The 23,880-nt window shown below is 49.2% G+C and overlaps 7 protein-coding genes across 7 annotated transcripts; 2 read left to right on the forward strand and 5 right to left on the reverse strand.

The window, feature by feature from the left end:
• Window positions 1–55: 55 nt before the first annotated feature.
• Window positions 56–5,261, forward strand: BU24DRAFT_370562 (P-loop containing nucleoside triphosphate hydrolase protein). Its single transcript, XM_033524434.1, has 4 exons — window positions 56–257; window positions 347–1,596; window positions 1,644–1,886; window positions 1,943–5,261. The coding sequence occupies exons 1-4, from the start codon at window positions 72–74 to the stop codon at window positions 5,067–5,069; spliced, it is 4,806 nt and encodes a 1,601-aa protein (XP_033385004.1). The 5' UTR covers window positions 56–71; the 3' UTR covers window positions 5,070–5,261.
• A 472-nt stretch (window positions 5,262–5,733) lies between these two features.
• Window positions 5,734–7,222, reverse strand: BU24DRAFT_207545 (FAD/NAD(P)-binding domain-containing protein). The gene has a single exon (XM_033521896.1). The coding sequence runs from the start codon at window positions 7,099–7,101 to the stop codon at window positions 5,854–5,856; it is 1,248 nt and encodes a 415-aa protein (XP_033385005.1). The 5' UTR covers window positions 7,102–7,222; the 3' UTR covers window positions 5,734–5,853.
• Window positions 7,223–8,711: 1,489 nt separating this feature from the next.
• BU24DRAFT_423045 (M6 metalloprotease) lies at window positions 8,712–11,081 on the reverse strand. The gene is made up of 6 exons (XM_033528135.1): window positions 10,465–11,081; window positions 10,302–10,414; window positions 10,139–10,247; window positions 10,010–10,087; window positions 9,841–9,960; window positions 8,712–9,784 (listed from the first exon to the last, which is right to left on the reverse strand). Exons 1-6 carry the CDS (start codon window positions 10,637–10,639, stop codon window positions 8,835–8,837), a joined length of 1,545 nt encoding a protein of 514 aa, XP_033385006.1. The 5' UTR covers window positions 10,640–11,081; the 3' UTR covers window positions 8,712–8,834.
• BU24DRAFT_423046 (uncharacterized protein) lies at window positions 10,482–11,273 on the reverse strand. The gene has a single exon (XM_033528136.1). The coding sequence runs from the start codon at window positions 10,999–11,001 to the stop codon at window positions 10,660–10,662; it is 342 nt and encodes a 113-aa protein (XP_033385007.1). The 5' UTR covers window positions 11,002–11,273; the 3' UTR covers window positions 10,482–10,659.
• A 2,047-nt stretch (window positions 11,274–13,320) lies between these two features.
• Window positions 13,321–14,214, forward strand: BU24DRAFT_481279 (kinase-like protein; the record flags this gene model as incomplete). The annotated part of the gene is made up of 1 exon (XM_033533163.1): window positions 13,321–14,214. One exon carries the CDS (start codon window positions 13,321–13,323, stop codon window positions 14,185–14,187), a length of 867 nt encoding a protein of 288 aa, XP_033385008.1. The 3' UTR covers window positions 14,188–14,214.
• A 1,062-nt stretch (window positions 14,215–15,276) lies between these two features.
• BU24DRAFT_409751 (uncharacterized protein) lies at window positions 15,277–16,156 on the reverse strand (the record flags this gene model as incomplete). The annotated part of the gene is made up of 2 exons (XM_033525942.1): window positions 15,277–15,836; window positions 15,928–16,156. The coding sequence occupies 2 exons, from the start codon at window positions 16,154–16,156 to the stop codon at window positions 15,277–15,279; spliced, it is 789 nt and encodes a 262-aa protein (XP_033385009.1).
• Window positions 16,157–21,034: 4,878 nt separating this feature from the next.
• BU24DRAFT_481283 (general substrate transporter) lies at window positions 21,035–22,730 on the reverse strand (the record flags this gene model as incomplete). Its single annotated transcript, XM_033533164.1, has 4 exons — window positions 21,035–21,243; window positions 21,318–21,630; window positions 21,683–22,608; window positions 22,658–22,730. The coding sequence occupies 4 exons, from the start codon at window positions 22,728–22,730 to the stop codon at window positions 21,035–21,037; spliced, it is 1,521 nt and encodes a 506-aa protein (XP_033385010.1).
• Between the last annotated feature and the right edge of the window lie 1,150 nt (window positions 22,731–23,880).

Raw genomic sequence — 23,880 nt, forward strand, 5'->3', positions numbered from 1 at the left:
ATCCATTGACTTTCCCCTTTGGCAAATCTTGGTCAACAAAAGATTAATTTGAATCGTCAAATGCTGTCAAGATGAGCCTCTTCGTCAGGCAAACGTGGGCGTTGGTCCGCAAGAACCTGATCCTCATTTGTGCTCGAAGATACATATCGACTTTCATTCGCGCCATTGCAATTCCCTTAGCCGTTGTCCTTCTCGTCGCTTATAGCAAAATATTCTTCAGGTCCGCTACTTTCTGGGGAATCTCAGATACACACACAGTGAGTTCTCCATTTTTTGCCCCATTGTAACGAACATGAGATTCCATCCGTCGGATATCGATTTGAGGCATTTCTAATGGATTTGAAAGATCCGGTCGTTCAAAGATGGCCTTGCCGCGAGCTCTGAGCACTCCATCGTTGGTTTCGTTGATGGGGGGATGAAAGGCGATGTCGCCACGGTCATCAAGTCTCTATCACAAACGGTCTCTGATGCGGGGAAAACCCCAATTACCTTCAATAGCACCCAAGATCTTGCACAGATGTGCCAAAGTGTGTACAATGGAGCTTCCAAGTGTTTCGGAGCCGCTGTCTTCCTATCGAGTGCTACCCAAGGAACCCAGAATAGCTCCAGGGGAACATGGAACTACACCATTCGAGGCGACCAGGGAGTATTGGGTGGCATCGTCGACGTAAGGACCGATAAGTATGGCCCCGAGGTCTATCTCCTACCCTTCCAACGCGCCATCGACGAGGCCATTATTTCGTTATCGAACCCTGGTGGACAAAACAGCAACGCCACGAAGCTTCCCGAGACCCTCAAAGACATTGTCTTCACGACCTATCCCCAGTCCAGGTTATCGGAGATCAGGGATAACAACTATCTCGAGTTCTGCGTCAACCTTTTCGGGGCCCTCTTCGTCTTCTCCATGATCGGACTCGTGTATCATCTTACCACGCATGTCGCTACCGAGCGTGGGCTGGGTATGTCAGGCCTCATCGACACTATGATCCCAGGTGGATCGGCCATCAAGGCCCGACTCATTCGACAGATCTCGACCTATATTTCGTTCGCAATGATATACCTTCCGAGCTGGCTCGCTATAGGAATCGTCGTCAGCACGGTCGTGTTCCCTGAATACTCTCGAGGAATCCCGGTCGGATACCACATCTTCTCTGGACTCGCGTTCACGTCTTTCTCCCTCCTCGGTGCCTCCTTTTTCAAAAAGGCCCAGTTGAGTGGTGCCATCATGTGCGTCATCACGCTCGTCTTCGCCTTCTTACCCCAAACTTTAGCCAAGCAGAAGCGTAGCACGGTCATCGCCTTCAGTCTTCTGTTCCCAAGCGCCAACTACACATACTTCATCACCGGACTCGCTGTCTGGGAATTGCAAGCCACCAAGGTCGACATGATGGCCGAGATCCCGGACAACGATCAGATCAGATGGCGAATCCCTCTGTACTTGCATTGGATCTTTCTCATCATCCAGATCGTGCTTTATCCGATCCTAGCATTCGTCGTCGAGCACTTCATGTTCTCCACGGCGTCTGGAAACCGTAAATTCGTGATCCCGCAGAGCGAAAGGGAGCCTGCTGTTGTGCTTTCTGGCTTCTGCAAAACGTACGTCCTTGCGTTCTTTCATTTGGATATTTCTAATCAGACTCCAGGTATACTCCCTCGCTGTTCAAGAAGATCTTCACTGGCATGAAGGAGGACGTCCATGCTGTGGTGGATCTGACCTTCAATGCTTACCGTGGTCAAATCCTGTGCTTGTTAGGACCCAATGGTAGTGGAAAGTCTACCACCCTGAACTCGATTTCGGGTGAATCGAAAGTGACGTCCGGAATGATTTCCATCGATCCCAGGGGTGGCCTCGGTTATGCCCCGCAAGCTAATGTTATCTGGTATGTGTCTCAGCACAGTTGATCATCAGAGGCTCAAATTCTAACGATACCCTCTACCTTAGGCCCGAACTCACCGTCGAAGAACACATCCGAATCTTCAGCGATCTGAAGTGCACCGCCACTGTAAACGAAGAAGTCATTTCCGAGCTTGTCCGAAGCTGTGATCTCGAGAAGAAGCTGCCCGCAAAAGCCAGCACGCTATCCGGAGGACAGAAGCGAAAACTACAACTTGCGATGATGTTTGCTGGAGGCAGTGCTGTCTGCTGCGTCGACGAAGTGTCTACTGGTCTCGATCCCATCTCCCGACGCAGGATCTGGGAGATTCTTCTCGCTGAACGTGACCGACGTACTATTATCATGACGACACATTTCTTGGACGAGGCGGACTTCTTGGCTGATCACATCGCGATCATGTATAAGGGTTCCTTGAGGGCTGAAGGTACGGCCGCCACATTGAAACATACATTCGGAAATGGTTATACTGTTAAGATTCCCCAGGCGATTGACTTGGATATTCGGATTTCTGGCCCCATCGAAAGGGAGATTACGAGGCATCAGATGGTCTTCCGTGTCGCCTCACCTGCACTTGCTGCCGAGTTGGTCGAGCAGTTGCAACGACACAACGTCCCTGACTACCAAGTCTCTGGTCCCACGATGGAAGAACTGTTCCTCAAAGTTACTGGAAATACCATGCAGGATGCTCAGGCCACCGCAATGCCCGAGGAGAAGAAGAAGTCAAAGAAGAAGGGCAAGGAAGCCGTTGTCATCGAGGAAACACCAGAACATGTTGTGGTGGACATGAACCAGAACTACGAGCTGACCAGTGGTCGACCTATCTCTGCCTTCAAGCAGTGGTACATTCTCTACCGCAAGCGTTTCCGTATCTTGCGTCGTCGCTTCATCCCCTACTTTGTCGCCCTCGCTATCGCTCTTGTTGGTGCCGGAGTCGCGCCATTTCTTATCAAGAAGATGGACAAACCTATGGCATGCCCCGACCCCAACGTCGGCACATTCGACTCTGATTACCGATACGATCTGAGCAAATCCACAGCGCACAATTTTGTCATCGGACCAAGCAGACTAGTAACAGATCGCAAGCTGCAGCAGATTGTTGACCTTTACCCGCGAGGCCTTACCGGCAACGAATACGATGGATACACCGATTCCGGCTTTGACAATCTTGCGGATCTCAAGAAGCAATTGATCATGGTCGACACTCGCGACGAGTTCACCGGCTACGTCAAGGACAGACAGGCTTACGCAGCTGCACACCCTCTGGAACCCATTGATCGACCTGCGGATGCCGGACTCTGGCTCGACGAGAACGATCCGACGGTGATGATCCTAGCTGGAGATTACGACTATCGCTTCATAGCTGGGACGATGAACTTTTTCAACATGATGCTGAGCAACGTGAAGATATCGGCCGGATTCTACAATTTCGCGTACAACGCTTTGCCTGTCATGTACAAATTCGATCCTCTCATCTTTACGGTCTACTATGGCATCCTCCTATGCGCCTATCCGGCTTTCTTCGCGCTCTACCCTACCAATGAACGACTCTCGAACGTGCGGTCTATGCAATATTCCAACGGCATTCGACCTCTTCCCCTATGGAGCTCGCATCTTGCCTTCGACAGCATATTGGTTGCACTCTCATCTGCCGTCGCCACGGTGTTACTCTACAACTCCACGCCTATCTGGGTCGGCTTGGGTTACATCTTCGTTATCATGTTCCTCTACGGCACGGCATCTGCGCTGTTCAGTTACTTGGTTTCCATGTTCGCCAAGTCTGCCGTGACAGCTTGGTTCATCTGCGCATTGTACCAGTTGATCATGTACTTCGCATACTTCGGTGGTCTCCTCGGTGTGACGTCTACTGTGGAATGGACCGAGCTCGAAGCTGAGATGAACAGTCTCTTTTTCGGTATGGCCATCTTCTCGCCCGCGATCAGCCTTCAAAGGGCATTCGATATCGGGTTGGGTCAGTTCGCAACTCTCTGCAATGGCCACTCGTATTCCTCTCTCAAATTGTTTGGTGGACCGATCCTGTACCTCGTTATCCAGAATGTTCTGTTCTTTGTAATTCTGTTATGGTGGGACAGCTCTTTCGCCATCCCAGCCTTCGGTAAGAAAACGATCATCCACGACTCCGAGAAGACCGAGATGCAGACGGGTGATCTGATGGAAGAGCTCAAACGCCTTCGATCCCACAACACCGATCTTCACGTCGAGAATGTTAGCAAGTCTTTCGGCAAGAACCTCGCAGTCGACCACGTCACCTTCGGCGTGCAAACATCCGAGATCTTTGCGCTCCTCGGACCAAACGGTGCAGGAAAATCCACCATCATCTCCATGATCAGAGGAGACCTCCGCCCCTCTACATCCTCCTCCAGCATCACCATCGCCGGCCACTCAATCACGTCCTCGCCCATCGCCGCCCGTTCCAACCTCGGCGTATGCCCGCAATTCGACTCCGCCGACGTCCTCACCGTCGCAGAAACCCTCCGCTTCTTCGCCAGAACCCGAGGCGTCATCGACGTAGAACACAACGTGAAGACCGTCATCGCGGCCTGCGGCCTCGGCCCCTGGACCAACCAACTAGCCCAAAAGCTCTCCGGAGGCACGAAGCGCAAGCTCTCCCTCGCCGTCGCCCTCGTCGGCAACCCGCGCGTCCTCGTCCTCGACGAACCCTCCAGCGCCCTCGACGCCAACGCAAAGCGAAACATGTGGCGTACCCTGCAAACCGTGTCTCGCGGGCGCGCGCTGGTCCTCACGACGCACTCCATGGAGGAAGCCGACGCCCTCGCCGACCGCATCGGCATCGTGTCGTCCCGCATGCTTGCCATCGGCGAGCGGGAGGCGCTCAAGAAGCGCGCGGGAGACTCCTTCCATATCCACCTCGTCGCGCGCTCCGCGCCGCGCACCACCCAGCAGGAACTCGATATCATGAGGCAGTGGATCAACTACGCGTTCCCGGATGCGAAGATCAGCCGTGAGACTCAGGGCGGGCAGATCCGCTTCGAGATCCCGGCTGAGGGCCGCGATCTGGTCGGCTTGACTAGGGCGCTAGAGTTCGTGAAGGGGGATCTGGGGATCGAGTTCTACAGTGTCGGTAAGGCTACGCTGGATGAGGTGTTCGAGAATATTGTTAAGAACTATGGGGATTACTCGAGAGATGCGTACTAAAAGGGCTTTGAGCCAAAGGCCAAAATCCCGTTATTGGTTTTCTTATTTCTTTTGTCATGATACCTTCCTTCGAGGCGTTCAAGCATGTATTTGGGTTAAGATTCCCCGGATCGATTCTTGGGACGGCCACACCATTTTGTAGAACAGAAATACCCATATAGTAAAATACACATCGACGATACGTACGTATCATAGTCTCTGAAATTCTAGTGAACGACTCTTTGTGTGTAGGCTGTTTAAGGTTTGCTGAGATGGGACCTCCCGTAGCCGTGCACGCGTGTGATTGGTGCGGCCGGAAGCATCGCCATCGAGGCGGTGTCCGCAATGCGAAAGCGAACCCGAGCAGCGTCAAGAAAAAGAAAGAAAACCCAACGAAGCGAGCGAGAAAGGAGGAAAAGTCAGGCCGTGCGAATCACAGGGCAATATACAAGGGCGCCATGCATGCCACAATGCTGAAATACCCAGATAAACTGCACTATCCGCCATGGATTGCGGTACCGACACTCTGTCACGACCTTGAATTGGTGAACGCTTGTATGCCTCATTCGGCGTGCAGCAGTTCCAAGACCCTGTGCGGCACGGGTAGAGCCGTCCACGCGTGCATTGCGGGACGGTGGTAACAGAAGTTTTCCTGTTGCGGAGAGTGGTAATATTTATTGCTTGGGGTCAAACTATATTTCGACGTCGGCTTCCCTAATGTTCTTCTAGCAGCTATTCCTGCGAACCCTTCAGATTTTGGTACCCTAAAGTTGGCCCAAGCCATCTCGCCATACATACGAGACTATTATATCACACGCTTCTTCCCAGGCTCAAGAATTCTCGCCCTTTTGCTGACCAACGGACTATCAGGACTCAAATTGTTGATATCGTGGGCATCCAGACATGCTTGCCGCGACAGCAATACAGCCTCATATGTCCGAGATCGCATCTCCTGTTCGTACACCTCGACTGCTTGCTCCAAGAGATCGGGATCATACCCATTCTTGAACGCCTCCACTATCAGATTGCCTAACTTTGCGGCATCTGTTATCCCGTGGTTGAACCCTTCTCCACGGAACATGGTCATAGCATGCGCAGCATCGCCAACTAAAGTCACATGGTTATCCATGCCATCCCATTCTCGCGGAAGCCAATCTGTTATCTTCACCTCGAGCACTGGCGCATCGTCCATTACATCCCAGACTATCCGCCGGAGATTAGGATCGAAATTCTGTGCCATGGCCTTCATCTTTTGGACCCGCTGACGATTTGTAGCTGGGACCTCATCTTCCGCTGATCGATAATGCCAACTTAGCATCAGTTGTGCCTCAAAGTATTCATTGTATCCAGTCCCTGCACTACCATTCGTTGCGGGTACGCTCAGGATCGAGCACCACATGAACACGCCGGTGTCTGGGTGGGATCCTTGAAAGAGCAAAGGATCTATGTCGCGCAGGTGCTGTGCTTGGAAAGGATCCAGCCTCATAGTTGTCCCCATAAACCGCATTGGAAGCTGGTTCAGACTTCCCGCATCTGGATCAAACGCGTATAATAGACGCCGTGTGCGAGACGAGGAACCATCTGCACCGATCAGCAAACAGCCTTCGATCGTAGTGCCATCCTCGAAATGAGCCAGAATGGACCCGCTCGTTTGTGTAAAGTTGTGGAGTGCCTTGTCCCACTGTATGTTCAAATCCTCTCGCAACAGAGCGCGCAGCTTCCGGCGGTGAAGACGCATTCGTTTCGAAGGTGGGATGACATATTTCGGTTCGCCCGTCTTAAGATCGAGGAAAAGAAATCGACCGGTATCGTTAATGCCTTGTTCAGGATCCACTTGGATATCCAGTAATCGAGCGAAGAGCTTCGGTGGAAGACATGCCTCGAGGGCAGGCAGGGCCCAGTGTACCGTCAGGCCCCAACCCTCAAGATTGTGCGTCGGTGAGGGGTCTCTTTCGAAGACTTGATATGGGACTTTGGCCTTGTGCAAGGACTGCGCCAACGTCAGGCCAACAATACCTCCTCCTGCGATAATGATAGGAAGCTTGCTGTTCATAGTGCAAGGTGTGAAGTGTCTATCAGGGAACACAAGAGAGAGTGTGAGGATATTGCATCCAGGTTAGAACCATCGCACAAAGCCAGCCTACCCTACGAATTCTGGAGCCGTTACAAAGAATCCGAATGACACGCTTAAACCTGCCCACCTAACCAGCGAGGTATCGTGGACGACTACACAATCCTAGCTAACCCAAGATCGTTTTGTGGAACGCGATATCGGGTAAGAAATTTCAGGTCAAGGTCACGAATCAACCAGAGTGTGTTCACGGGGGGCATATGCGGAGACTGATGCCCTACGCAATTGAGAACACGAAATCGCCAGGTGCGAAGAGGGATTTGGCTGATGGCATGCATGCGGTAGTGGCCCTGGTGCGATTTTGGCAAGTTCAACGACTGTGGGCCCGATAGCCCGTGGGAATAAACGATTACCCTCAATGCCGGACCGCTGTAACCGCCAGCGTTGAGTACCGCAATGCGTGATACTCTTCAGACACCTTGATTGTGGCATCGATTCGGCACCAATCCAGCGAACGTATGTGCCCCTAGGCTTCAAAAGAGAACAAGCACTCAGGCTATTCAGGACAACACTGTATCCCTTGGTGGAGCGTGTTCCACTAGTCCCTGCTCACTTGCAGAAAGATGATAGTCATGTGGCGGAGTGAGAAATCCTGCATTAGCGACACATGGTAGTGTGGAATAGAATGAACAAAGAGTTCGATTCCGTCTCATGGATTTCCGCAGCCTTGTTCACTCTGTTGCAACGCTGTCGTCCGCACCAGACCCTGAAATCCGGAGAGGGGGCTTCAATTGACGGCGCACTAATAAGCCGTTGAGATGGTCTCTGTAATTGAGCCTTTGACAGTCTCGGTGGCGTCTTTCAGAAGAATTTCATCATCCTAAACCGCCGACGATACTCGTTCGTAGCGGCAGACTAAAGAAGGGCCTCCACCCCGCCAAGGCAAAACTGCATGCCACCGCTCACCTGCAGCCCGTCTGCAATCGTATGCGAGTATATGTCCGCTTGATTAATTCAGGAAGTTCGTCCGTCGTATCATTGATGTATTCAGATCGATTAATGACGCTTAGCATCGTAATCTGCCATTTTTCTTGACGGATTAACAACAGTGTAGGAAGCATAATCAATCAACACAAGTGCAAGTAGATTTCTAAAGACGCACAGGCCGGGTTGACACGTGACATGCACTCCTCTCATCTCATTTATCCTCCAGAACAAAGATCAAGACTGCATTGCTTCTGATAGAGACCGTTCGAAACTTGACGAATAGAGCGATGTGTATCGATGTCATGGATGATTGCAGTTCTGGCAAGAGTTTCGTGCATGAAAGGCGACCGAGCCAATTCTGGTGATGAGCTACCCCTCCTCCAATGATTCGCTTATCAGCCCGAAGATTCGCCCTTCCAATCATGTACCAATGAGGCTACCAGCTCAAACCGACTCATGTCGTTTAGAGGAGAGATCGCCATGAATCCAAGAGCGGTTACCTCATTTGTGGCACCATGTAAGATCTGCCTCATATCACCTAACAGGAAACGAGAGAAGCACTAATGAGGAAAGAGGTTTGAATAAGAAGCCGGAATTGGGTTATGGTCATCTTGCTCGCAGACGAACAAATCATAAGCTATCAAAGAGATATTCGAAGAACATGTGCTCAATCTGTGCCAGATAGACCCCACGCAGCGTCACGAAATAAACTAGTTCAAGCGAGCCCATCAAAACCCAGTCTCCGTGATTTGGCGAATGGCCTTCGCAGTCCACCTCTGCGTGGGCCTGCCCTCATTTCTTCCGTTCAGGGCAACCCTCTCGCTGCCTTCCATTGTGTCGAGATAGAGATTCTGGCCGCTGTATCCGTTCCAGAAGTACCATGTCCCATCACCCCATGGCTTGATGGTCCAATACTCTCCCCAGCTACCAGCTGCGTCCCCGACAACTGGCTTGGTCTTATCATCACCATACACATCGAGGCGGCGATTCGCGCCGAGGAAGAGATTGCGAATGAAGTACGTGCCGTCGCTGTTGGACTTGATCTGCCAGAATTGGCTTGGATCGTTCGAGTCACGCTGCATCTGGATGCGACCAGTGCTGTTGGAACCACCGTCGTTGATGACGGCAAGCGAGTAGCTGTTTGGATTGTAGGTGTTCTTCAACCTGTACCATTGCTTGCTGTCGAAGTCTCCAGTAGGTGGCTGGTCAACTGGCTTGACGGTGATGTTGAACGTGATGGTCTCAGAAGGCTGAGGGATATTCGTAATCGAGACGAATGTATCATTTCCCGCATAGTCCTTGCTATTGGGATTGGAAGTGGCAGTAAAGCTGACATTGTTCGCAATACCCGGGAATGGGTCGCCAGCATCACCGCCGCCATTGTTGGCCTTGAGCTGGTCGAGGCCATCGGCCTGAAGGATCTTGACCCAGGGGCGATTCTCATCGGTGTTTGACCACTGGTTGTCATCGATATGCCAGACGAGCAAGCCGGCTCCGGGAAGAGATCCATCAAAGCCGGTCAGCTGTCTGTTTTCAATGAGGAAGTATTCTTTGCTGCTGGCGTCGCCGTTCTTCCACAGACGATGAGTCTTCAAACCGGACTTCACATCCTTCAGAGTAACCTGCCGGTTCTCGGTTTCGTTGACGGTTTCGATCCAGCCTTGAGACGCCTTGCACCCTGTATTTGACATGTCAGAGATTTAAATATTGGATTCCGATACGTTCGGAACTTACAGGCAGATGGGTGGACAGGGCGGTAACCTCCACCACCCCAAGAGCCAAAGCTCATGAGACACCAGCTGCCAATACCAGCAGAGCTGTAATCAGTATCATATAGATCAGGCCATCCGAATACTATATTGTGGTAAGTACAATTTCCCAATACAATGCGAGCCTAGCTTACCCAAGTGGCCGATTTCATGTGCGCAAACACCGCATTTTGCATCCTCGGCGACAGACAAGAAGCCGTAAACCTTTACGCCTGCAATTACAAATAAGTAAAGAACAATCATAAGGATAGACCGATAATTACCATTGACTTGACGTTCGTTGGGAAGAGTCCACTTGATACTCCAGATATCGTTCTTGTTGCCTGTCTCGTCTGCAGCCCTTCCGGCATGAACAACAACATAGGCGTCAACCTATCCAGCGTCAATAAATCCGGTTACGCAATTGAGCAGTCAATTAACACTCACATAACCGTTACCGTCGTTATCATAGGGGGCAAAGTTGATTTGGCCGATAGCCTTATCGAGTGCCTCGTTCGCCATGGTTTGAGAATTTGGCTCGGGCCAACCGTAGCCGTAATCTACACCAGTCAGAAAAGCACACGCTAGATCATATGGGTGGATGACTTACTGCCGTTGGAGTAGTACGACATTGGTTTGCTGAGGGTGAAAGGACCAACGACCTCTCCTGTCAAGGAGATCTTGCCATTGGAGACCTCCGAGAAGTACTCAGTGACAGATCCGGTGGGAACCTTTCCCTTGGAAAAGAACAAGTCCTGGAAGCGCTGCTTGGTGCCCGCCGCCATCTTGACGTCCGAGAACTCGGCTAGGACGATGGCAACCCTGTGTAGGACATTAGCATCACTTCCCACGGAATTCTTTCTTGCACGTACTTGAGGGCACCCCGGAGCGGGGCACGATCGGCGGCAGCTTGGCTCATGGCCATGACTGAAGTCGGCGTCTTGTAATGGGTTTTGGGGAAGATGGTTCCATCGTTCTGACCAGGGAACCTGCGTTCTCCGGCGATGAACTTCCGAGTCTGGGCTCGGAAAGAAGCATCATTTCCAACACCCTGAACCTTCAGAGACGCTTCGGCCTTGGTGCGTGCAATGAGATCTGGGTGAGGGGGCACTAGGCACGGATGCTCAGCGTGACAACGAGGTGCCATGATGATACAGCTGTTGAAAATGATTTGGGGAAAGCAAGTTGGTATGAGTTGAAGTATTTATTTCTGGATGTCGTATCTATACGATCAAGCAGTTTGAACGACAGACGATGAGCGCGAGAAAGGGCACATTTATATCTTCATCTTGCTCTTCAAAATCAATATGGTTGCCTTTGTGAGCGGCCGCCCAGACTTGTGGTCGACGATTGGGGAAGCTGACATCGCCATAGCTGAACGAAGAACGTCTTGCACTACCAATGAGCGTTTAGAAACAGTGTCACCACAATAGCAGCCACCTCCGCCAAAACATGCGGAGCAGAAGCAGACATGTTCAATAAAACTTCAGTATTCTTTCACATGAGGGGTAGATATCGCGTTTCTATTGTTCTGATGACCGGTCAGCTCCAGCGTAAATCACATCTTGGTGGTTGCAGGTTCAAGACATTGTGGCTGTCACGGGCCGGGATGTCGCCTCTGCATACGAGAATCTAGATCTTGCCAATATCGTTTCGCAAACTTTCGCAAACACAGTTTTTGAGACTCTGCGAGAGCATTTGGGAAGTTCAGGTCAAAGTCTCTCAGTTATCGTTTGGAGCTTGAAGCTTGAAGGTATTGGTGTAAACGTTATTGCATAGGGCAAAGACGGGTTTATGCGAGAGAACCACCTCGTAGCCAATCAGCTAAGGGCTGAATACCACTCCGTGTTCTGCTGCATCTTTATCATCCAGCTCAAGGTGCATCAAAGCCCATAGGCCAGGATCCCATGGCCAAAAGCCTTTGAACGGGTTTGGCGGTGATCAGCTTTCAGCTTTCGCGCCCCTTCATTTTGTGGCGCGTCTGAACAGTTCAGGTGATGCAGCCTAGAGAATGCAGGCAATGGAAAAGTCTCCGATAGGAGCTGAGATGCTTCATAGCACTAGCATCTCCGTTTCCGATCTAAAATTGACGAGCTCTGAGAACGTTTTGGGAATATGGATGGCATTCAGGCGGAGTACTCCACATGTGAATTAGAGATGGGCCTAGTCCTTTTTGGGGCTTGATCACAACCTTGTACTACCAAAGACAACAATGCTTTTGCACAGTGAATATCTGGGCTAGATGTGCTACTGCTCTTCAATATTCCAATAATGAGATTCTTTTGATTTGACTTGCAGCCCTAGGCACATTTCGCAGCCTCTCGACTCGTTGATCACAGGAAAGTCTTCTGGCAGTAAAATCAAGACATGAATCTGGGTCAGTTACCAGATTAAGCAGATACCGCGAGACATCCAATTTATTGTTCATCACATCGGGCAATGACATCAAACATTGAATCTAGACCCTTCACATTCCATGCTATACCGCCAATTGCTGCCTCATTGGAAGAGTGCAGCGGTCCTTGTTTGTTCAAGCTACGTGTTGCGGTCTTGGCTGTTGTTTTTCATACTTAGAACCCCATTCTTGCATTCGTGAAAGAAGTTAGGCATCGCTAACTCCCGAATTTCTAATCCAATCAGATGATCGACACGACATTGTGAATGTGAATGAAGTCGTTTACATTCTTAGCGAAACAGTTCCTTATTCAACGAGAGTTCATTCACGGCTCGATCCGAACATCACCCATCTCACGCTGAACCGTGCTAGAAGAAGCGTGCATCGTCCGAGATAGAGCAAGACACCGAAGGTCAGGCCGAAACTTTCTCATATAACTACATTGAAGAGATATACTTTTGTCGGTCGACAGTTCCCTGGATGCACATTGCGTCGGCGCAATTAAACAAGGAGACTCAGTGCACAATGTAGAATAATACGAAATGATCGCAATCGAAATTCTATGGAGGCAATGCTGGGCACGTGAAGTGAAATATTTCAGGCTTGTCGGCAATCGGGAATGCAGAGTCAACATTCCCAGAGCGCAGGTTACTTGATAATCATCGTGACAATCTGGCCTAAGTCGCCCGTGGTAGTCACTTCGAGTCTTGATTGAGCGACAACGGATACCACTGACCCTTCATGATGCACTCCACTCGCAGCAACACCTACACTCATTTTTGCTTCTCTGTCAATGTTCCGTCGCTCCAACACTTTCATTTCCCAGGTTTGCTTGTTCCATCCCGTTTTCTCAAATCATAATAGACGAAAGTTACAGACTACAGACTAGAACATCACGAACAAAGTTCACACAATATCATTGTCAGTCCACATCAGTATACACAATGATCGGACGGCATTGTACACAGCCAAACTTCTAGCCAGTCGGCAGTACTATATATTTACCATTCGATGAACTCTATGTTACACTATACGCTTGTCTACATCGTCGATACAGCCACACGAAGTACAATGTGGATTACCGTTCGAAAACTCTCGGCTGAATACTCGTGGAATTCTACGAAATATGGCGTATGGCTCGCCGAACGCCTCGAAACAGGAGAGCCATGTGTGCTGAAGAATGCCGACCCTGTCTACGACTCTGGCGGGGTGCGACAGGAGATCATTGCTTTAGGGCAGCTAAGTCATAACAACATCATCAAAATGTATGACCACAAGATCAATGCAGGAGAAGACGTTAGTATATTTCTGGAATATTGCGACAGAGGAACGTTGGCTGAGTTCATCGAGGAACAGAGCATGTCCGAGTACATACCCCCTGAAGAGTTCGTCTGGCACGTCTTCGAGTCCATAGCTGCAGCCCTGACAGAATGTCACAGATCGCAAGGCACAGATGGACGGATAGTTCACCTCAACATCAAACCCGGCAACGTGTTCCTCTCCAGCAAGTCTGCTGATGGCGCTCCCATAACCTCCGCCTATCCACGAATTGTTCTAGGCGATTTCGAAATGTCCATTACCGAGTCGCAACATGCGCGCAACATGCGGGAGGATCCCAAGGAAGGTCATGAGAACCATAATACAGACAATGATTTCTTACCCCCGGAAGCGCCGATGTTCTCCTTTCGCAGCGATGTCTACCAGCTTGGACTACTGATATACTGTTTATGCAATGTAGTCGACGATCCTGGATTTCCCCGCTGGGGTAATTCTACTAAACGGACGAAGTTGTTAAAGAAAATCGCATTCAAACCTATTTCTAAAACATACTCAGTGAATCTATTCGAACTCGTCTGGGAGTGCTTGCAACTAGATCCTGAGGCGCGGCCACAGTCGTGGGAACTCTTGGACAAAATCAGGGAGGCAAGGCAGTCGTGAGAGATTGGTTTAGCACTGGGCTTCTAGGGCGTTGTTTCTTAGTTTCACATTTTCAAATACCAGATGTCGTTCCGTTGCGGAAACCATAGAAAACCAAGTGTCTGGGGGTTTGATATCTTTACAATACTATCAATTCCCCAACAATAGTTATTTGCTCTTTCTTCTCCCCCTGTAGACTCGTTCACTGGATGATAGTTCTAGCGCCAACAGTGCCAACATTAAGCACATCGATCATCCTGGTCGTCCTAAAGCTCTGGTAGAATGAAACTGTAGTATTTTTTTACCCATGTTTGATGCAATAAGCTTAATAGTAGTTTACAAAGAAGCCTCGTTGTGCACATTTGAGGTCATGACTGTAGATTCTCACCACCAATCCATCTTCTGCGTGAACATGTACTCGAGCCTTTCGAAAAACATTGAAAACATTGAAGTGCAGTTAGATTCAACTGGCCAACCCATGATACGATCAAAGTCGGTGTCGATCTACAGATGAGTTCTTTCGCTTCTCTACCATTCTTTTTGGGAACCGAAAACTCGTCATCAAATTTCTGCGTATTCAGATCAGGTCGTTGGTAATGTAGAATGCATCATCCCTGTGATATTTGCATAACGACTAGGATTTCTAACACAGATAATCGCTACCCGGAACACAGCAAGATGATTCTAACGAGATATTGGTGCTTCCAAAATCGAAACTGGTCCATGATTGCAGCTGCATCTGGTTTTGTTCCAAGAGGTCATACCCGACCAAGCCGGGTTTATCCATAGATGATCACATGAGAGATGTTGTTCTCACAATCGAAAGTACTGAAATTTCCTCAAAGTATGAGGCCAATATTCAATAACGATGCTCCAGTTATAAGAATTGTGAAGACGGGCTCTGGCCACCGGGGGAGGCATTTGACCTAGCAAACGACCGTTTTTGCGCCACACCGATGGGAGATTCGAAATGAGACTTTGAATAACGAGCTACTTCATGCTTTCAATAGTCTGAAACTCTACACTAAATTGTAGCTAACATAAGGTCCAGACGAGTTTGGATATTTGATCACTCGCTAATGCCGCTTCATGAAGCCATCGCTAGACACTTCAGGCAAACTTGATTGAGGCATTATGCGTTGTGGAGCCATCTAACTCTAGTACGTCGATGGCGGAAGTATCGTGGAAATGTTGATTAGCGTAAGCCATCCAAGTATCAAACCAGGTCGCCGTCATGAGATGTGTTGTCATGTTATCCTTGGGCGGGTCGATAGCGGGGCCACTCTTCTTTCTGGCGGTGGCCTTCTGATCGGAAGCCTTCTTGACAACGGTCATCTTCTTGGGTTTTCTTGAGTATGGCCAGTGATCAAGAATCTTTTCAGCAAATGATCCAGCTGAAATTGTTGGCAGCAGCACGAACATGCCTTTTGCTTGTAGGATCGAATAACTCGCGAATGTTGTCAAGGGTGAAAGGCTCCTCATCCTGTCGAATTCTGCAGCACCTTCTCTCGGCACATATCGGAGTTCAATCCTTCTTAGATGATGCATGACGCTCCTATGTAGGGACTGCCATGTCTCCGATGGCATGGCCATGCCAGGGCGGGCTTGTCTGCCTCTTCTATTCTTCCTCTGAAGTGGCGTTTTATATATATTTTCAGGGGTGCCACGCCCTTAGCAATAGTAGCCGACTTCTCCGCGCGATTGCGTTCAGTCTTAGTCGACTTGATATGCACATAGACCTGGTACCGTTTCGTCTCGTACCATATGCTGACTTTGGATCCCCTTGAACGTGGTGCTCTCCGTGCAGTATAATCTTGTGGAGGAAAGCGCCGCAATGACCAGCATTGAAGAGACCGTTCAACGCTTCGAGCACTGGATTCCGCTTCTTCACATACTCGAGCCGTATTTTCTGCTTCTTGTCCTGTAGCTCTTTGGCCGTGTAGCCGCTGTGGCCGAGGTCGGACGATGAACTCAGCACGTCCTCTGCCATATCATATACCTGCTCTCACTGTCGGACTTTGCGTCCCCACCCTTCCGCTTATCGGGTCGCTTCACCTTGAGTTTGACTCTGTGGATTGGCGTCATAAATTCAAAAATTGGAAGGATAGAACACAGATTGAGCGTCCGCACGGTCTTGGAATTTATGCGCATGCGGTCTGCTCCCCCATCCATCGTATGGAGATCCTTGGCGTGGCGATCAGCCGCATATGCGTATATAGAATTCGCCTTGTTACTAGCCGCTAATCTAAGGCGATATACATTCGCCTGGGGCATTGTATCCCTGATACGATGCACCTGTCTGTTTGGATGGACGACGCATGACGACATTAGGTCTCTTTGTAGCATAACCCTCGACCAAATGAAGCTACGTTTGGCGCCAACTTTGCTGTACGACTTACTGTTGTTGGCCACGAACTTATCGAATGCGGCCACCATGTGGCACAGATAGGAGGTAGATTCATTGGCAACGTCGCTGAAGTCGTCGACATCCGCCTGTTGGTCCGCGTCATTGATCAAAGCCCTCAATGTCTTTTATTCATGATGGATGGATAGGAAGAACGCGATCCAGCATCTAGTAGCAGTTACATGTGGATTCGAGGGTCATAGTAATTTCAGTCCCGCATTATTGATGTGAATGCCACCCGAATTACAATCTTAGATGCCGCGGTGTTTGGGAATCGCACTCCACATAGTTGCAGTCATGTCTCTGCTTTTATTGCGACACTATGTGCGAGCTGGGAGCCATTGCGCATGTCCATTCAATCTTCGAGTAAAGGACCGCTCTTTGGTGAATCAGAGTGCCTGCGAAGTTCCACAACCGCAAACTCTGCCTCATAGGTAATGCGTAGATATTGATTGGCAATGCCACCGAAGTCAACGTTATGCGCTATTGCAGCCGGATATGCATCGAATCATGGGATCCATCCTTTTGGTATGCAGATACAGCAGATTGGGCTCATGGACCTGGCATTTTCGAAATGTTAGACAACTAAAAGATGTCGAACTCGACATGTCCAGCACGACGAAATGTGATATCAACTGGACTGGTCGCTTATATGTACGGCCGCCCTCGTACAAGTCTGTTGAAGAACTACCAATCGATTGACAGCATAGGAAGCGCAATCCATAGCTTTGATCATAGCTTGGTAGTAAGTGCTTCTTAGGATCATTCTCGTTCAATCAACATGTGCGTGTCGACCCTAATGTTGGACCGAAAGGGTTTCTCTCCTCATGGACCAGTGGGTTGAGCATGGGAAGGTTTTATGAAGGACGGGCTGTTAAATTCGTTCTCAACAAGGAACATGGCAGCCGGGAGAACCGAGAAATTTGCTAAAGCCTCTCTGGCAAGAGAGACAACCTGGCTGGGAGCGTTGAAGGTATACTTGCAGGTATCAATCACCAGAAGTACGGAATTCTTCCATTCTGGTGTGGAGATTGTGAAGTGAACTCTCTTGTCCATATCAGATTTGTCTCTCGCTCGCGGAACGCAGGGTCATTGCATTCCCAGTAGCAGTCGTACGGCATTGACTTAGCTGCATAGTTCCTTACTCCAAGCTTCTTTAGGACATCCTTTGGGACGCGTTTGACTCCATGCCCAGTTGACATCCCAAGCCAGGACATAAATCAATTCCTTTGCTGTTTGAAGGATTCATAACCTGACATGGCATGTCTTTCCAAATTTTGTGCCGACCGGACAGCTTGAGTCATACAACCGAATCTATGAGAAAGGATCGTCCAGTACCATTGGTATAATACTGACCTATTTTGACTCACGGTGTACGCATATAAACGCCTCCTCCTACATGCGGCAATCCGGTTGCTTCGCCAGGCTCCCCACAAAGATCATGGGATCTTCACTCCAACTTCTCTTGCTGCCATCCGTGGGCTTGGAGCTCATGAAAAGGCACAAACATAATATGATGGCACAGAGTCTTTATCACGGGTACCTTCTCGGCCAACAATTGGCGGAAGATCTATGTTTTTGGCGCTTGGAAAGAGGATTCTCTCCACATACTCGCTGCAAGCGTCTGATTTTTATCGCTCGTGATAGACAGATGAAAGACTCGATTCGATCCGAAACATGTTTCTTGTAGACGGGATCTGGAACGAGCAGTCCAGGCTTGACTCATGGTCAAATAGTATTTTGATGTCTTGAAACTGTCTGATTTCATTCTAAGGCGGTAGACATCTGCCTGTGGCATAGTGTCTTCGATTCGGTGGACTCGGCCATTTGGATGCACCACGCACAAGATGTCCTTAACCATATATTTGGAAGCACATATAGCAGATCATGTCTATCGTGGGCAAAATCTCCCAGCCACGACATGAAGTCTAGCGATTGAGACTTTGAAGGCCGTTTCTAAATCGCGTCCAGCAAGTGGGGACGGAGCTGATTGTGGAAGATCCCTCAGCATGAGTTGTCCGAGTCGAATTTCGGAAGCCCATAAAACAAACTTTCATATATTCCCGTCCCCTGTGCGAGTTGATCGCCAATTTGGGGCGGTCCATCTCGTGTATGAAGAAAAGGCGATCTCCTCCAGCCATTCAAATTGAATCGGAACTCTAGCTTTTTTTTTGAGTTCATGGAGTCAAACAGGACACATACTTGGCTTTCGCACGTGTTTATGATAATACTTTTGGTCCGCGACCACACATCAAGTGAGGAGAAATGTATGGGACGGACGGCCTCCTCCCCGGCTCATGCCTGAGAATAGATACCTCTTTAATATTCACGTATAGCAAATCATCAAACTGACGGCCACCATAAATTGAACGTATTTGTCGTACGACTCCGCGCCACTCGTCCTCCCACCATGCTAGTATTGTTTTGCTACTAAAAGCAAAACTCATCTGACTTCCCAGAACATGACACAAGGTGTTCCGGCAGTTTCTTTCCTGCGCCACATGCGTACTCCTCCCTAGTCGTTCTGTCGTTGTACATAGCTTTTTTCGGAAAAGCCACTCCTTGCATGCTTTTTCAGAAGCAGGACATACAGATTCTCAATCATCGTTTTGATCAAGTGCGAATTGGTTTCTCACGACGGGAGCTCGGCTGCTCGCCATCACGTATATGGTGCCGAAGTGTTTATGATTAGTGAACGTTGTCCAGACCAGACATCATCGCTATCGTTTTCGTCGATATGCCGGGGCATTAGGCCCATGCACTTAGCCTTTGGGAAAAACCACAGACATGGCACTTGAGCGTGTGCATGTTTGGACCACATGTGGAAGTTTGCCTGTCTTCTTTTCGACTGTTTTGTCCCAATGCTTTCGAGAGCAACATTTCGTTATTCCAGCTCTGTTTTGACAGTGAAACAGACACTGGTTTCCTTCCCCCATGGCACCGATTGCTTGCTTCCTTGATCTCGCAAGACATGTTTTTCATGGACCGGAGCTTCTCATGGGGGCGATCTGGTTGGCATTTCCACACATACCCACTCGTAAACCTTCGGTTGGCCATCCATGCGACAATTCTCCCAGAGAAGACAGGAAACCGCATGAAACTATTGACCAAGATAGTTTTTCGAACCCATACATCGAACTGGTCAGAGATTTGTCAAGTGGAGTTTTTCCTCCCCAGGGATTCTCGCGATAGACATAGTCAGTCAGCACCGCAATTTCTCATGACGATGGCCAGAGTGAGATGTTGGATGGACAACTAATCGGACGGGAACATGACTGTCTTTGAAATCCGCTCAGCGCAGACACATCAGACTTTCTTCTGCCACGTTGACAAGCGCGAGACGAGCGCTCATCAAATGGGAAAATGACGTGTTTTAAAATCCGCCCAGGGCACACACACATCAAATCTTTTTCTGCCATGTTTTCGAGCGCTAGACTGGTGCTCATGAACATTATCCATGGCAGTGGGACGGAGTTTCTGGAAAAGGGAGAGAGGAGGGGGAAGGACATGGCTTTGTGCCAAAGATTCTTTAGAAAGCATGGTTTGTGACGTAGGAAGCTTTGTGTGATGTTTTTCGAAGTTCACTCAGCGCACACACACATGAGATCTTCTTCTGCAACGTTGAGGAGCGCAAGACGGGCGCTCATGAGCGATTCTCCATAGCAGTCGTGCGGAGTTCCCTAGCAAAAGGCGAGGGAGGAGGGGAAAGGACATGGCTTTGTGCCAGGAGATTCTTTGGAAAGCATTTTCCGTAATTTGGAAAGCGTTGTGGTGTTTTCTGAAGTCCACTCAGCGCAGACAGACATGACACCTTGGACTGTCACGTTGACGAGCGCGAGACGGGCGCTCATGAATAGCATTCATGTCAGTCGGGCGGAGTTCCTGGAAAAGGCGAGGGAGGAGGGGAAAGCACATAATTTGTACCAGGATATCTTTTGGAAAGCATAGACCGGTAAAGTCTGTGATTTTTTGACGTCGAGATTGTCGAGAGGAGGGGAAAACACATGGCTTTATGCCAGGAGACCTTTTGGAAAGCATATTCCGGGAAAGTGTCAGATTTTTTGACGTCGAGTTTGTCGAGAGGAGGGGAAAAGACATAACTATGTCAGAGGATCCTTTTGGAAAGCATGTGCCAGGATATTTTAAGTTATGTTTTGATGTCGAGTTTGTTGAGAGGACCGGACATCGATGTGTTGGATGAGTTTTTCGAGGTGGAGATTTTGGGAGTTGAGTTGTGTGGTTCTGGAGAAGGGGGAGGAGAGGGTACTTATATCCTGGGTTTATCCGGTATTGAGAGGCGGTTCCGCGATCTTGAGATGATGCTTAAGCGTCATGAGGCCTTTGAGCGAACGCAAGCGCGCGCAATTCACATTGTGCATTCACGGCACACTTCACATCGCGAACGATCTATTCACGAACTAACTAGAAGAGGGTCTACAAACCAAACGAACAAACAATAGCAGATCAAGTGACGACTCCCTTTTGGTGCTCTGCGATCAGTTCGTTCTTGATCTGCATGTCCATTTTCTGCTTCTCCTCGTCGGTGGCGTTGGTAAGATGCACGACGACGGGATCTCCGAAAAGCTCCGCGAGCTCCTCTAATGATTTGCCCTTTGTTTCTGGATACATAAAGTAGATGACGGCGATGGAGACGACTGTGAGGCACGCGAAGACTGCAAACGCCGGTTAGTGGTTTGTCACTGTGCGAGAATACCAACGTTTATTGGAGTGAAGAGGGATGACCTACTAACGAAATACTTGTAGCCGATGTTGGCGATTGCCGTGGCGCCTGGTGTGACGAACGTGATGCATGCCGCAAAGTAAGTGAATGTCGCCATTGCGACGCCCGAGGAGCGGATGTTGGTGGGCAGGATCTCGGCGCTGTAGATGAAGGATGCGGCGTCGATGAAGAGGCCGTAGAAGAATACGAAGAACATGATGGCGACTATGGCGACCTTTTGGCCGGCGATGTTGGGGGTGGGTGTTTGGACGTATGCGCCTACCATCGCGGCTTCGATTACTACGCAGACTAAGCAACCGGTGAAGCCTGTGAGTAGGGCCTAGTATGGAGTTAGGCTTGTTTGATGCAATGAATTGGGGCATTGGACTTACTGGTCGCCGGCCGGTCTTGTCGATGGTAAGGAGGGAGAAGAGGTTACCAAGTGCGCCAATCAATGTATAGATACAGTACATGAGCAGCGGTAGATAAGTGTGCAAGCCCAAATTCTCATAGATGATCACAGAGTAGTAGTTTATCACCAGACCACCAGTGGCATTCGCCGCGTATTGAACGAAACAAGAAAGGAAGACCCTTTTCCGATACGCCGGCGTGCTGAAGATGGCCTTGTAGCCCGTGGGATTGACTGATTCGAGCTCGATCTGTTTTCGCATTTGGTAGAACTCCTCGTGCGCCGCTACGCCGTCTGGATCATTGGGATCATGGTGTAGTTTGCTGAGAACGGCCCATGCTTCTTCAACACGATTCTTTGTCAGTAGCCATCGAGGGGATTCTGGAATCCAGAAGCAGCCGATGAAAAGGATGAGAGGAGGAATGCAGGTGAAAGCTATTGGACCTCTCCACCCGAACGTAAGATTGTCGGAGAAGAAGCAACCAAAACCCACCCATGCGGACACGTTGTATCCAGACACCAAGAAGAATCCATGAAGACCCGTCAGCATTCCTCGTTTCGACGGAGTCGACGCCTCGGAGAGATATATTGGTACCAGGGTTGCCAGTGCTCCTAATCCAATGCCCTGGAGAATGCGAACCACGATGAGCATGGCAACGTGGACGCTTCCAGCCGTAAGAGCACCTCCGATGATAGCGATCAAGGAAGCCGTGAAGAGGGACTGCTTTCGTCCAATTTTGTCAGCTGTTGGCCCGCCTCCAATGGCTCCGACGCAGGCTCCAAAGAAGAACAACGCATTGACGGCTCCTATGATATGATTCGTATAGGCAGCATTTGGTCCAGTCAAGGAAAGGCCGAAGTACGCGAAGAAGCCTGGCTGCCCAATGCTGGTAGCAAACGAAGCAAACCCTGCGAGTTCGTTAGTACAAAAAAGATGTGAAGATGAAGATAACAGTACCAAAGCCATAGGTAAAGCTACCGACAGCCACGATGAGGCCTACGGCAATGTTGTATCCACTTGTTTTTGTCATGGTGAAAGTGTGGTGTACTATAAGCTGCGTACAAGAGCTACTACCCAACAGGCTGCACCTAGAACAACGACGCAGACATAAATGCTAAAGGGCGCGACTGTCGAGCTACATAAGTAGGCCAAAACATAAGTTCAGGAGAAGCTAAGATGCGGGGGTGGAGAACGAATTGCGTCCAGATCCTCGTGGAACAACCCCTCTCGTACATTTTAATGAGTAAATACGGCCAGGATGTAACGGTACGAGTACCTCCCTCATACGGTGCGGGAGATGATAACCGCGGGTGGCGATGCTAGAGGTGCAATTGAGGGGAACATAGATTTGGACTACTTGCAATTGGATGATTTAGCAAAATGACTCGAGAGCAATACACTCGTTAGATCATTGGGGGAGCATGTTTTCGCAAGGAAAAAGAGAATTGAAAGCTCTAAGTGCGTAAAGCGATCAAAATAGAAGAGTAAAACGTAGAAGGGGCTCCGACACGATGGCTCGGAATTGCTTATCTCTGAGCTTAAAGCAAGTAGCAACCAATCGGAGGGGTGCACACGCCTGTTCCTTGGGTTCCTCTATAACCTAAAATTCGAAGCAACCCACTGCCATGGTAAAGGGTTTTGAGATGGAGTGGATGGGCGAAGATGTACAAAAGAAATTCTTACGGAAACAATAGCGAGTGACTTTTGTTGTGCTTGATTAGATTTGGTGTTTGATGTTTCCATCTTAAGGGGTTCAAAAGCTCCTCAACCCCGACCCTCTTTTCGGTCCCTATGATTTACCTTAGAAGTAAGTACCCAGGGATCTATTGTATGGAGTTCATATGGCTATATACTCTTAATCCCTAATTTGCTAGTGAAAGATATGCTATTGGAGATTGATAATCTTGCAATGTATTAGTCGACATGATACTTTTAAGTGTTTCATAATTAATCCATGCTATAATCGAATACCTTTCCATCTTTCCGTTGGTACCCTCGAAAAAGATTTGACAGTCCCGAATAGGAAGGTCCCTTCCTATCTACTAATACAGTGAAATAATAGACTTTGATTGTAGCTGTCCGTCGAAACACATTTATCTGCGTGCAGAAGTCTTGTCCTATATTTAGTGGTGATTAGTGGTGTTTTGATAACAAGTTAATGTGAATGCCTCAAGATTACA

Source organism: Aaosphaeria arxii (assembly GCF_010015735.1).
Source record: "Aaosphaeria arxii CBS 175.79 unplaced genomic scaffold BU24scaffold_4, whole genome shotgun sequence".
In the NCBI taxonomy this organism is placed as follows: domain Eukaryota; kingdom Fungi; phylum Ascomycota; class Dothideomycetes; order Pleosporales; genus Aaosphaeria; species Aaosphaeria arxii.

What these genes read in the sequence shown, in the direction of transcription:
- BU24DRAFT_370562 (XM_033524434.1), top strand. Translation starts at nt 72, where the DNA reads ATGAGCCTCTTCGTCAGGCAAACGTGGGCGTTGGTCCGCAAGAACCTG. An exon ending in CTTTCTGGCTTCTGCAAAAC is followed by an intron (nt 1,597 to 1,643) that starts GTACGTCCTTGC and finishes ATCAGACTCCAG; the next exon opens with GTATACTCCCTCGCTGTTCA. An exon ending in GCTAATGTTATCTGGTATGT is followed by an intron (nt 1,887 to 1,942) that starts GTCTCAGCACAG and finishes CCTCTACCTTAG; the next exon opens with GCCCGAACTCACCGTCGAAG.
- BU24DRAFT_207545 (XM_033521896.1), bottom strand. Translation starts at nt 7,101, where the DNA reads ATGAACAGCAAGCTTCCTATCATTATCGCAGGAGGAGGTATTGTTGGC.
- BU24DRAFT_423045 (XM_033528135.1), bottom strand. Translation starts at nt 10,639, where the DNA reads ATGGCGGCGGGCACCAAGCAGCGCTTCCAGGACTTGTTCTTTTCCAAG. An exon ending in CAACGAACGTCAAGTCAATG is followed by an intron (nt 10,088 to 10,138) that starts GTAATTATCGGT and finishes TTGTAATTGCAG; the next exon opens with GCGTAAAGGTTTACGGCTTC. An exon ending in CCCTGTCCACCCATCTGCCT is followed by an intron (nt 9,785 to 9,840) that starts GTAAGTTCCGAA and finishes TGTCAAATACAG; the next exon opens with GGTGCAAGGCGTCTCAAGGC.
- BU24DRAFT_423046 (XM_033528136.1), bottom strand. Translation starts at nt 11,001, where the DNA reads ATGGCACCTCGTTGTCACGCTGAGCATCCGTGCCTAGTGCCCCCTCAC.